Genomic DNA, 13,141 nt, shown 5'->3' with positions numbered 1-13,141 from the left:
TGTGACACTAATAAATAATAAATATATATATAAAAGTAAAAGTCTCATGTTAGAGAGTATGAGGTTGTGCCATGTTAGAGAGTATGAGGTTGTGCCATGTGGAGCATTCCTTAAAGTTCTTTTTATTTAGGGTTCTAAATCAACAAAGTTTACATTTATATCAAAGTATTAGTTCATTAAATTAGCCAATAGAGTAAATGCTAATATTAATTATTTATAGTTGTGCATTAATTATTTATATCAAATGAATTTATATGATTATTTTTATAAATTCTATATAAGAGATAATTTTTAGTTGGAATAATAATAAATTTAGAATATGACATTCTTACTCATTATTAGTTGTTTTTACAACAATTGACACGAGCCAAAAAAAAATTAAATATTTGTGAATTTACTAAAATAAATCTTAGTCCTTTAAATTTTCTAATATATGTGTGTGTGTTTTTTTGATATAATTTTTCTACGATTTATATGAGAAACAATAATTGAAGGATATATGTATTTTTTTAGTAGGCATGAAACATGCTTATCTACATTAACCACTATATCATGCAATTTTCAATTTGCAAACACACACACACACACACACATATATATATATATATATATAGTGTGATTTCTATTTTGTCTATAAAATAACTAAAGATTACAATTTTTTACAAAGAAATTTATTCAAAATTTTTTTTAGACATCGATAGTTTGGGGATATGAATCATGAATGTCTTTATTGGAAATTGACATGCCAACCAATTAACCTACAAGATTCTTGGCAAATTTATTGAAATATTGGAGAAAACTAATAATAAGTTCCACCGCACATCGTGCGGTAATTTAACTAGTGACATCAATAGTTCAACAAGAAGTAAGAATTAAATACTAAAGTATATATTTTTTGTAATTAAATTTCTTTCTATATTTATAAAGAACATTTCATTTTTAATAATCTAAAAAATCACTACCTTTTCTGCTTGCTTTTAAGGCAACAACATTTCTTCAACCTCAAATTACAATACTCTTTCATTGGCTACAATATTATGCTCTGAAATGTAGTGCTTTCAAGGTAAGTGCATCCCCCATGATGCTCTGCCTTGTAATGCCCACAAAGCAGACAGTTTGCTTGTATCTTGATTTTCTTGTTTTATCAACACAACCAGTTTGTAAGCAGGACAGGTTCTCAGAATCATGAACACCAGCTCAACACCGACATAAAACAACTAGGTTCAAACAATCTTGTGTATATAATTTTGATTTTCACTATTGATGCAACAATTTATGCTCTTGAAAACTTTCAATAGAAGGTCACCCTTCTTAGGATGACGCTGGTGAAATGCTTTCACCCTCTACAGCTAGGTTCTATAGGCATTGAAACAGCTCCTGATCACTTTCAAAGAGCTCTTGGCTCCAATAAATGATTATAGTTCTATGGAGCTATTACCCCAAATGCAAGGGATATCAATTCATTTGATAAAAGAAAACCATCTGGATCACTTAGCCGAATGAAAGCCAGCTGTCTGATCTTGTCCACATCCAATAACGCAGTATTGATTTCATCTGCACTCACAACTGTTCCATGCTCATCCAGGCAAACAACATGCCCACTTTCCACATAAGGTTTATAAGCCTTGAAAAGAGAGAAAACAAGAGAGCCACCATATGCCTCTCTAAAAGACTTCAGATCCAGGCCTCTTGCAGTTCTTAGAGAGAGCATCACAACATCCATGGCCATGTCCTTTGCATCAATAGGATCATTTCCACGGCAATCCACCAGCCCATTCTCCAAATTCTGCACATATCCCATGTATTCTTTTATCTTCCTCGGCCTTGAAAACCTCAGTCCACCAACATAACTAGCAGACCCAAGGCCAAACCCATAGAAAGGTTTGTTCTTCCAATATATAAGATTGTGTTTGCACTCAAAGCCACTTTTGCAGTAACTACTAATTTCATAATGGTTGTAACCAGCATCAGAAAGCATCCTTGAAGCCATTTTATAGAAATCAGCTGACTGTATTTCAGAAGGCAGAGGAAACTCGCCGGGTGTGTACCTGCAAGAATCTTCAAGGTCAACTTCAAACTTTGTAACAATTAACAAAGCTAAAAACTATTTAGGAAAATGAAATAAAAAGGCCCAAAGTTTATATCATATTTTAAATTAAGCCCTAAGTTTTTAATTTTGTCAATTAAAGTCCCAAATTTATGAAATCATTTCAAATTATGGCCTCTTTCCATCTCTGTTATTTTAAGTAGCAACAAAGCTGAAAAAAATGGGAAGCCACTGATTAAACTCTGCATTTCATCTAAGGCTTGTTCATAAATTAATTTGGTTCTATTTAGAGATGTGTTTCTCTTAGATTGAGAAAATAATTGCCAGAAATCTCTACTCCATTACTGCCTAGAATAAGGTAAATGGTAAAATTTGAGACTTTTATTGACAAAATTAAAAACCTAAGACCTAATATGAAACAAAGTATAATTTCCCAAAACTATTGTGTTAATTATTGACTTCATTACTTACAATATACCAAATTTTGTGCCTTGTTCGACTTGCAAATCATATACAGACACGTGGGTAGGTTGAGCTTCAACGGTGAGCCTCAAACTTTCTTCCCACATTTCAGGTGTCTGGTTCGGAAGAGATGAAATAAGGTCCATACTCCAATTCTCAACACCACATGACCCAACAGTCTCAATTGCCTCATAAACCTCTTCCAAACCATGTGCTCTCCCACAAGCCTTCAACAAGTCTTGTTGAAATGCCTGAACTCCCAAAGACACTCTATTCACTCCCAACCCAATCAACTCCTTCAGCTTCTTAGAATCAAAGGTCCCAGGGTCCATCTCCATAGATATTTCGGTATTTGAACTCAACCCAAATTTCAATCTCAAAACTTCGAGAACCGAAGACACAAGCCTCGGTGGCACTAGTGAAGGCGTACCACCCCCGAAAAACACTGTTTTGAGAGGTGGGTTGGTGTTACATTCTAGTTTTGTAGCATTGATTTCTCGGCAGAGCAATTGTACATAGTTTAAGATTCGAGGGTCGTCGTCATTGGTTTGGTTAGAAGAAGAGCCGAGAGCGACAATTGGGAAGTCACAGTAGTGGCAACGCTTTCGGCAGAAGGGTAGGTGGATGTATGCTGAAGTAGGAGGAAGTTGAGGAGGAGGAACAGTGAGGGTGTTGGATGAGGCATTTTGTCGAACACTTGGTGGGTTGGGCGTGAAAGTGTTGGTTATACTTTTAGTGCGGTAATGAAACAGTTTTGGAGTTCTGGGTTTGGCGGGAAAGATTGAGAAAAGAGGAGTGAACGTTGATTTGAGCATCATTGTTTGTGACTGTGTTTGTGTCGGGTGACAATAGCTGCTAAAGCTAAGAGCATGAAAATTTATATATGAAGCAAAAATAGCAGCTTTCAAATTAAAATTTCCACACGTTGAGCACTAAATTTACATTTGCCATAGTGATTTTTTTTTTAATCAATTTATATTTTTGGCTACTCAACTATGGTGGATGGGGTTTGGCCCATTAATCCATGGGCCAAGGATCTTTGGCCTATGTTGAAAGTTTATCTTAATAAACCTACAGTGCTATAGTGATGTTAACAAATGTGTTATTTGTTATTTTTTATTTTTTTATTCAAACTTTCTCTCTCTTCCATATAAAATATCTTTCTTAATTAAAATAAATAAATAATATTTAAATGAAGTGATTAAAAAAATATAAAATAAATTTGTGATGTGTCAAAGTAGAATATTTTTTAGAACGCCTAATAATAGTGTTTTACTTGGAACTCTACTTCAAATACTTAGTAAATTTAGTTCTATGTAAATTTTTTTTTTTAATTTTTTTCATGAAACTTGACTTTTTTTATTTTTATTAAATTTTTATGGAACTTGATTTTTTAATTTTTATGGAACTTGACTTGTTAAAGCCCAATTTTTAAAAACGTCAAGATTTTAGCAAATGAAACTCGATTTTTTTATTTTTATATATATAATTTGAGTTTGTAAAAATCGAGTTTCATTTACTAAGAACTAGAGGCTAGGACTAAACATGTAGCGTGTATAGGTAGCCACATGTGGCTTCTCTATAGCGTTTCTTCATGACAACATTGTGAATATTTTTTTCTCTATTTTATTTATCAAGTTTAATGCTTAGTATTTTATTTTTGTGTTTTATTTCAATTACTAAGAATAGCTAAATTTATAATTAAGATTGAGAATGAAACCTTCTTAAGAATTATTAGTATTATTTATATAATTTGATTTTTCCCATCGTAATTGTTCTTTAATGATTTGATTTTTCCCAAGTAGGATTATAAAACTCGATTTTCACAAAATCAAGTTCATTAATTTACTAAATAACTTTGAAAAGAATCTTTCTAGTAAAATAATTGGAAAAAAGATATTATTTTGCAAAAATGACAGTTTTGTTATCTTGCCTTTTCTCATGTGGTCCATTGCTGGCTTTATTGGGGCTTATTGCTTTAGAGTTGTATATATAACTGTTCAAATCCCAAGTTCCTATTGCGTTTGGAATCAAGCCCCCAAGTTTGGGTAATTGAATCTTGGCACATCATCGGCTTACCCATATTTTAGGTGTGAGTTTAAATTAATTCAACTAGTAAAGTTCCACCGCCCAACAAAAAAATAAAACATTGGTGTCTTAATCTAATAGTAAAGAGTGATTATCATGGAAGAGTAATTATCATGAAATAGATTCCACAAATAATTCAAATGCTATTGTATCTATTTAAAAGAAAAAAAAATTGTTAAAAAAAAAATTGAGAAATTATGTACTCTTATTTGACCAATTTCATAATGTAGGCATGTTCTGTTCACTCCTTGGAACATACCTTTGACAAGGGTTCATATACTGTCATTTAGTCTTAACCTCATACTGTTATTATCAACTAGATCCCTTAATAGGGTTGTCTTCCAAGTGGGCTAACTGCCACACCCCATTGTCTGAAATCGATAAGCAAAATTCCAACACTAAATCTTTTATGACTACAGGTTTCTGGTCTTTAAGCTACATTTTGATTGCCTAGGATCTTAACGACGGGCCATATATATTAAAGCAATCAAAAGAAGCTGATAGTGGTGTGCACCACAAACAAAATTAAGTTGGTCTTACGAAAATTGAAACATAAAGGAAAACACTGTGAAAGACTTGAGCATACTCACACAATTGCATGAATAAATTAATACTAATTCTAAACATAGGATACAAAATTTTGTTACATTGCATGATAAATCTTGTCAGGCAAGAGATTTCACCATGTAAGGCCCTTCAAGCTCATAGCCCAATTTCCTATAGTAATGTCGTGTTCCTACACCTGAAATGACGGCTATTTTTGTTGATCTATGCTCCCTGAGTGCAATCCGCTCTGCCTCCTCCATCAAAAGGGTACCGTATCCCTGTGGGAGTCAAAAGAAGAATGAGAAGCAAAAAAGAAAATTTGTTGGGATAAAAATAGAACATTTAAGTATACTGAAATTTATTGACCTACACTAAAGGCAAGTAGAACATACAGATTCTCCAGGTTTAAAGATTTTGAAGCATCAAATAATATTGGCATCAAGCTTTACTGTCTTACCTGGTGTTGTAAATTACACATTTATTTTACGTAGGCCATTTTCATCAGTAATAATTTCAACAAAATGTTCTTTTACATATCACTAAATAGTTAATGAAAAGGGTTTTCTGTGCTACCTGGTGTTGTAGCTTGTCAGCATCCCGGCCATGAACTGGAACAGCAGTACCATAAACATGGAGTTCACGAACAATAGAACACTTCCCCATGAGTTCTGGGCAAGTAGTGTTCCTGCCACATTTCCGCAGCCGCAACAATCCAACAAGAATATCCTGTGTCCGACCAGAGAATGAAATCAAGGGAAGTCCAATCAAAGAATGAAAAAACAAGGTTACATTCTGTCTCAGCAAGCAAGAGTTGCTTCCACAAGATCATACCATAGCAAACAAAGCCAACCTACTACATTAGAGACTCAATTTATCTGCAAATGACTAATGTAAATGCCAAATATGTAGCTGTGAAATAGCTGCTAATGCAAGGACCAGCTAGGTCATTCTAGACAGCATCGAAATCATTAAGGAGTTTATATTCAATTCCTAGCAACCAGCCATATTTGAATGTGACAAGCACAGAATGATTTTTTTTTGGTAAGTGACAAGCACAGAATGATGCTAGTGTTAAAGTAGGGAAATGATTAAATGCATGCATCACCCAAGGGGAAAGAGAGACAGAGAGAGAGAGGCATTCCAAAATACCTGGCGTGTATCTTCATATGAGAGAAATGTTTCCCAACCTTCATTTGCCATATAATCACGACGGACAAGTTCAACTTCTTCTGGCCTAATTTTGTTGTGAATATCCTAAAATCATCACAAGTTTTACAATTATTTTTATTTTTTGCAGTTCATAGAGTATAAAATTTACAAATAGTATAATTTTGTCCACTTACCTGAATTCCAGCTTCTCGTGTTCGAACATCACGACATTTCAAACCCAGGTCTTCCATTCTAGCTAATGCTAGCTCCCGAAGATTTCCTTTTTCTACCCCAGAAGTAACCAAAGGCATAGGAATATCCCGCTGAACTCTATAAACACGTGTCCATGGGGGTACCATGGCTAGTATCCTAGCTACAATGTCCACAAGTTGCTCAGGTGGATAATTTCTATACCTGCAAAGAGAGTTCTATAATTAAATTTCCCAACACAACAAACAACACACAACTACGAGTTCATGCAACGCAAGTCTTTCTTTTCAAGCATGTATTGGGTTTTGAGACCTGGATTTCAGAACTAATAATATGGTTTCCTTAAGGCCCTGTATTTTAAATTATCCCCACCACTTGAAAAGGTTTGGGGTGGGGGAGAAGATCTAACACATAATGGACAATAACATCATACCTGCCAGTTTTCCAAAGCTCATAAAGCCCTGTTCCACGAATTACAAGTGTAGGATAGATTTTAAGTCCATCTGCTCTGAATAAAGGGCTCTCAAAGAACTCCCGGAAACTTTCCATGTCCCTCTCAACCCCCACATTTGGAAGATCAGGCATCATGTGCGCAACAACCTACAACAAAAATATGAAAATTACAAGAGAGAAAACAACATAAAAGAAAGGCCAGGTTACTCTGCAAAAGCTTTTTTTTTTTTATAAGTACTCTGCAGAAGCTATTATTAGCTTTGTAATTTTATTCTATAAGGCTCCTTCCTCTTCTTCTTCTTTTGGCGTAATAAGTTTATTCTAATCTATAAGATTTCAATAGAAGTAGGTTAAACAATTTTGAGGAGAAAAGAGATGATATTAAACTGGCTTCATATTTCATATAGCAACAACAATGGGGATATATGTGTCCCCTAGTCGAACTACAAGAGTTCCAAAAAACAAAGCCACTGTATTGAGAAAGAGCAAGAAATTTTCGGAATATATGTCCAAGAAGACAAATTTAAATTACTGATCATATAGAATCTATGAACATAAGATGATTATAGCACACCTTAAAACCAGCATCCTTTGCCAAGCAAAAACAATCAGCCACAGCAGCTACTGTATGGCCTCTATTTGTGTCACGAGCAACATCCTCATATGTGCTCTGGACTCCAATCTCCAATCGTGTACAACCGTACAAAAGCATTTGCCGCAAGTGAGGTCCAAGGCAATAATCTGGCCTCCTGACAGATTAAACAAGAGCAACAGTTAACAATTTATTTTCATCAAGGAAATGACAGATTCAAGTTTCTTAAAAGTACAACAGAAGTTTTAATTGTTATGATTACTTTGATACATGAACATTCTGAATGTGCAAACTCAATTGTCAAACATCTTAAGTATGTCTTGACAACATCTTCCCATGTTATTTCACCACGCTACAGGATAACCACCCACCAATGCAAAATTACCATGATGTATATCTCAAAGAACACTCAACCCACACAATAATCAAAAGAAATACACTCGATAGATGCGCTCTCATATCAAACTTCCTTGGTGACAACAATTATCTCAGACAACTTTTTCAATCAAACAGATCAGCTGGGAATCAATAAAAAATTGAACACAACTAAAAGCAAGTGCAAAATGAGAGTGAAATCAAATATTCGCATATCAAAAAACTAGTATAGTAACTTACGTTTCAATGGTCATGCCAATGCACTTTGTGGCACCATGCTCAGAGTATGCAACTGCCTCTTCAACATTGGCTGAAGTGTGTCCTGATAAAGCATCATGCAGATTCCGTATAAAGTAATCGCGATAATCTGCTGGCAGTGACATGAAAGTGCCACCCATCAAGATGAACTCAACCTGAAAACATATACCCATACTAATTAGAAAGTGGACTGTCTACTTATGAATTTATCATCAACTTTTAAAGGATAACATGTAAGTTTAAAACTAGTACAGCCAGACCTTATCTACACTGTGACCCAGACGCTTAATCTGATCAATTCTGCTTCTAGCCTGGACATAGGGGTTATATCTGGAACCAAAATAAGGGGAACTCAATAAATATTTCACCTCAAGATATTATAAACAATATTATCACAAGGTAATGAACAACATCAAATGCAAATGGATGTCAACTATAACCAAATTTAGATTCAACCTAATTCTAATAAAATTTACCCCCAGCACAATCCAAAAACTCTGCTGCTATTATAAACGAATAGTCTATTACTTTCCAATGTTCGCACTAAGTCCTACCTAGTAAGAGTTTCTGCTTAAAGTTTTTCCATATAGCATAATCAATAATCCTCCTACTTTCTACAAGTCACTAGCAACAATGAACCATACACATAAGTAGAAACACCAATTCTGTAGTTTCACAAAGTAATATAAACAAACAAAAAACTAAGAAATTAATCAACATTATACCATCTATCAAGTTAAAAGTTATACATTTCTACTAATTAACATGTTGTTGAATCACTTTATATCTACAATTACTATATTATTATTCATTATAAGGATAGCTTATATCATTAAATTATGAAATTTAATGACAGGATTTGTACTTGTTAGAGACAGAATTTACCAGTTAAAAAAAATGTTACGGATACAAAACAATAACAAAGTCTTGATTCCAAAGCTCGGATGCCCAATAAACAAAAATTCAATGTAAACTTTTTTACTGTATTGATCTCTCTGCAACAACAACCAAACCTTAGCCCCAAACCTTTAGGATTGCCATATTTTAATGTTATTTTAGGTCTTCCTATATCTTCTTCATTTCCTTGACTTTAATCAAGTACACTAGTTTCCCTAAAACTCAAAATTTCAAGTCAGTAATCCAAAATTTCCTACTTTATGTAATAATATTCACATAGGATCAAGCCACATGAATTCTTTTCTATTATGCTATCTGGAACCACAATAAGGAGAACTCAATAATTATTTCAAGACTTACTAACCACCAGATATCATAAACAATATTATCACCCGAGTACACCCCCCAGGTGTACATGGGTGGTTCTATTTTGATCAATAAATTTTCATTAGTAATCCCAAAAAAAAAAAAAAAGGTAGTGAACAGCATCAAATGTGCAAATGCATGTTAACCATAATCAAAGTTAGATTCAACCTAATCTATGCCAACAAGATCCAGAACCTCAGCTGCTATAATTGAATGTTCCTATTACTTTCCAATGTTCCTATTACCTACCTAGTAACAGTCTCCATTTAAGGTTTTCCACATTTTCTAATGAGTAATGTATCTACAAGACAACAGTAAAACCTAACCATATGCAGAATAGTACTACCAATAATTCAGCAGGTTCACAACTTTGAATACCCATTAAAAACTACAAAGTTAATTAACATTATACTGTCTATCAAGCTAAATAAATCATACCTTCCTAATAACATGTTTGCATAGCCAGATTCTACCATTAACAAATATAAAAACAGCAGCAACAAAGCATTGATCCCAAAGCTTATATGCTCACTAAAATAAAATCGATGCAAAAACTTTTACCATACTAGTTTCCCACTTTCCCTACATCAACAACAATAACTACAAAGCCTTCACCCCAAAACTTAGGGGTCAGAGTCAACCACATACTCTTTTCTACCATTCCATCAAATCCAAAACCATAATCTCTATCACCTCAAACAAGTACCATATCCTTATGTAATTTTAAGCCTTCTGATATCTTCTTTGTTTCCTCCACTTTAATCAAGTACACTAGTTGCCCTAAAACTCAAAATTTCCTACTTTATGTAATAATATCCACAAAAGATCAAGCCACATGTATTCTTTACCATCATTCTATCCTAGCAAAAAAATACCCTCCATCACCTCAATTGATAGAGTATGGAGTCAATTATGAATCCTCATCACACTATTTAGAATTGACTTCACATATTCTTTTATGCCATCCATATTCTACTCAATACCATACTCTCTGTCACCTCAATTGACATATCATTTTTCACTAGTTCCACTAATGTTATTTTCCCAAAAACTCAAAATTTCCTACAAATTTGGCTACTTTACATAACAACATCCACACATTAGCATAACAAAAATCAAAGCTCCCAAATTCCAATACATACCTTGCTCAAAATCAAAGTCTTAGTCTTTCTCGTTCACTCGACTCAAATTAACCATATTATTTTCCCAAAAACTCAAAACTTTGCCTACTTTACATAGCAACATCCACACATTAACATAACAAAAATCAAAGTTTCCAAATTCCAATACATTACTTGCTCAAAATCAAATTCTTAGTCTTTCTCATTCCTTTTACTCGAATTAACCATATTGTTTTCCCAAAAACTCAAAATTTCCTCTACAAATTTGGCTACTTTACATAGCAACATCCACACACATTAACATAACAAAAATCAAAGTTTCAAAATTTTCAAAATTCCAATACATTTACTTATATAAGCAATAATCAAAGTTTCAAACTTTTGCAAATTCCAACACATACCTTGCCCTAATAGCTCTCATACTAGTAGGCTCGTATCCAGTATAAGACTGCGTACTATACTCAAAGTCCGAGTCGGGCCCACCGGGGCAGTACACGCAGATATTCCCGGTGGTGGCGATGTGAGGACACCGGTGAGGCTTCGACATGACGGCCACGACGGCGATTCCGGAAGCGGTTCGGACCGGTTTGGCACGGAGTTTCGGGAGCAGCGAGTCGCGCTCCGAGTCGGGAACCGCGGCGATCATCTCCACGAGCTTGGGGGCGCGTGAGAGGCCGTACTTTCGGCACGCGGCGGATTTGAGCGCGTTGAGGTCCACGTTCTCGCCTTTGCGAGATAGGTCTACCATGGAGTTCACGATCTCTGCTATGGCTCGGACCCGGGCTTCTTCTTCGGATAGTCCGTGGGCTTCGAAGCCGCCCCGACCCGGTTTTGGCACCTTCCTTGGCTCGGCTACCATCGCGGTCGCCATAGGGAGAGAGAAGAGAAAGAAGGAACGCGTAATACGTACTATATGCCTTAAGACGATGACGTTTTGACTGTTGAACGAGGCTATATATGATCTCTTTAAATTTCTGTTGAAGCATTTAGCTTTTGTTAAAAAAAAACCAAAAAATATAATTTATACTCTACAAATTTGGAATATTTTTTATTCTCAAAAAAAAAAAAAAAAAATTGGAATATTTTGAACTTTTTTCTAATTTTTAAATATTTAGATTGGTATCTCTAACATTCCTTATCGTTTGGATTGAAGTACTTCTTATGTGTCAATTCAAAATTAGGCATCAACTAAGCTTAAATTAATGTCATGTTTTTTTTTTTTTTTTTAATTACATCATTTTAATAACTACTTTACAATTTACACCTTTAAAGTTTGGAATAATTTTGATTTTTCCTCTTAAAGTTTGCATTTTTTTTATAAGTAATAAAAATTTATTGCAAAGGAAGAGGAACGCTCTATGTTCATGATGATGAACATAAACCACCTTGAAAAATATACAAGCAAACCAATTAGCATTGAAGGCTCCACCTTGACAAACTCAACATAGATCCAACCACTTTTATTGCTCCACTTGGTAACAAGCAAACCAATTAGAATATCTAAGAGAGTTGGAAATAAAAAATGCAAGGTTTGAGACCAATCAAACAAAGTATGAAGTAGCAAGGACTTCAATTGCTCAATAGATTTCACACTCTCCTTAAAAAAGTACAGTTGTTATGTTCTTTCCATATTGACTATATCATGCACTCCAATGCCTAGTTTCATACATTCAAGGAATGGTTACCTAGTTGATTGTGCTAACCAAAATGGAGGGAAGTTACCTTGTCGAGCAACACCCATTGAATCCCAAACATCATAAACACTTCACTCCATGCATATGCAATAATGGATCCATACAACTATATCATTTTGAATGGAGGATAACACTAATGGTATAAATCCAAAATTTGAAAGGAATCAAAATAAAAGATATGCCAACTTTAAGAATATAAATATTAAAAATTCTAATTCAAAAAAAAAAAAGTATTTATTATTTAATAAGACTGTGCCACTTTTTTAGTAGTGGATACAAAGGAAACTAAGAGGCTGTTTGGTTTAGCTGTTTTCGTAACTCAATTCTCAGTTTCCATAACTCATAACTCAAAAATGGTGGAACTCATGACAAAAAGGTTGTTTGGCAAACGATAACTCTGTTTCCATAACTCATAACTCAATGGCAATATTGTAATTAAACACACATAGGGGACCTACAGCCGCAACTTTTGACCACATTTTGACTTTTTTTTTTCTTTTCTTAGATTGGATGTTCGGTTTTTTTTTTTTTTTTTTTTTTTTTTTTTTTTTTTTTTTCACTGGGTTCAGTGAGTTTGGGTACTGAAAAAAAAAAATGAAAAAGCTGCACCGGTGACAGGTATGGGGCCCACAAATAGTGTGAAAAATATTGAGTGATGGAAAGTGAGTGATAGTGCCAAACGGGTGTGAAAAATTAAGTGATGAGTGATGGAAATTGATTGACGAAAATTGAGTGATGAAAAAAATTCATCCAAACAGCCTCTAAATCCCCACCCAAAAAGGTTGTACTCATTCCTTGGAAGCGTGGCGGCCATGAACTTCCCAATGGGCAAAACAGCATTTTGCATGAGAATGGCTGAGATAGCCAGTGGCTGTGTACGGTG

The 13,141-nt window shown here is 34.4% G+C and overlaps 2 protein-coding genes across 2 annotated transcripts; both read right to left on the bottom strand.

Annotated features, from left to right (window-relative positions):
• Positions 1–823: 823 nt before the first annotated feature.
• On the bottom strand, positions 824–3,562 carry LOC115962601 (heme chaperone HemW). The gene is made up of 2 exons (XM_031081467.1): positions 2,519–3,562; positions 824–2,048 (listed from the first exon to the last, which is right to left on the bottom strand). Exons 1-2 carry the CDS (start codon positions 3,325–3,327, stop codon positions 1,424–1,426), a joined length of 1,434 nt encoding a protein of 477 aa, XP_030937327.1. The 5' UTR covers positions 3,328–3,562; the 3' UTR covers positions 824–1,423.
• Positions 3,563–5,095: 1,533 nt separating this feature from the next.
• LOC115965450 (elongator complex protein 3) lies at positions 5,096–11,523 on the bottom strand. The gene is made up of 9 exons (XM_031084679.1): positions 10,966–11,523; positions 8,441–8,510; positions 8,163–8,335; positions 7,530–7,704; positions 6,936–7,102; positions 6,487–6,706; positions 6,293–6,397; positions 5,717–5,869; positions 5,096–5,421 (listed from the first exon to the last, which is right to left on the bottom strand). The coding sequence occupies exons 1-9, from the start codon at positions 11,433–11,435 to the stop codon at positions 5,263–5,265; spliced, it is 1,692 nt and encodes a 563-aa protein (XP_030940539.1). The 5' UTR covers positions 11,436–11,523; the 3' UTR covers positions 5,096–5,262.
• Positions 11,524–13,141: the final 1,618 nt, after the last annotated feature.

This window comes from Quercus lobata, chromosome 10 (assembly GCF_001633185.2).
Source record: "Quercus lobata isolate SW786 chromosome 10, ValleyOak3.0 Primary Assembly, whole genome shotgun sequence".
Lineage (NCBI taxonomy): Eukaryota > Viridiplantae > Streptophyta > Magnoliopsida > Fagales > Fagaceae > Quercus > Quercus lobata.
The sequence above is the reverse complement of the archived record's forward strand: the minus strand, read 5'-3'. Positions and strand labels throughout refer to the sequence as shown.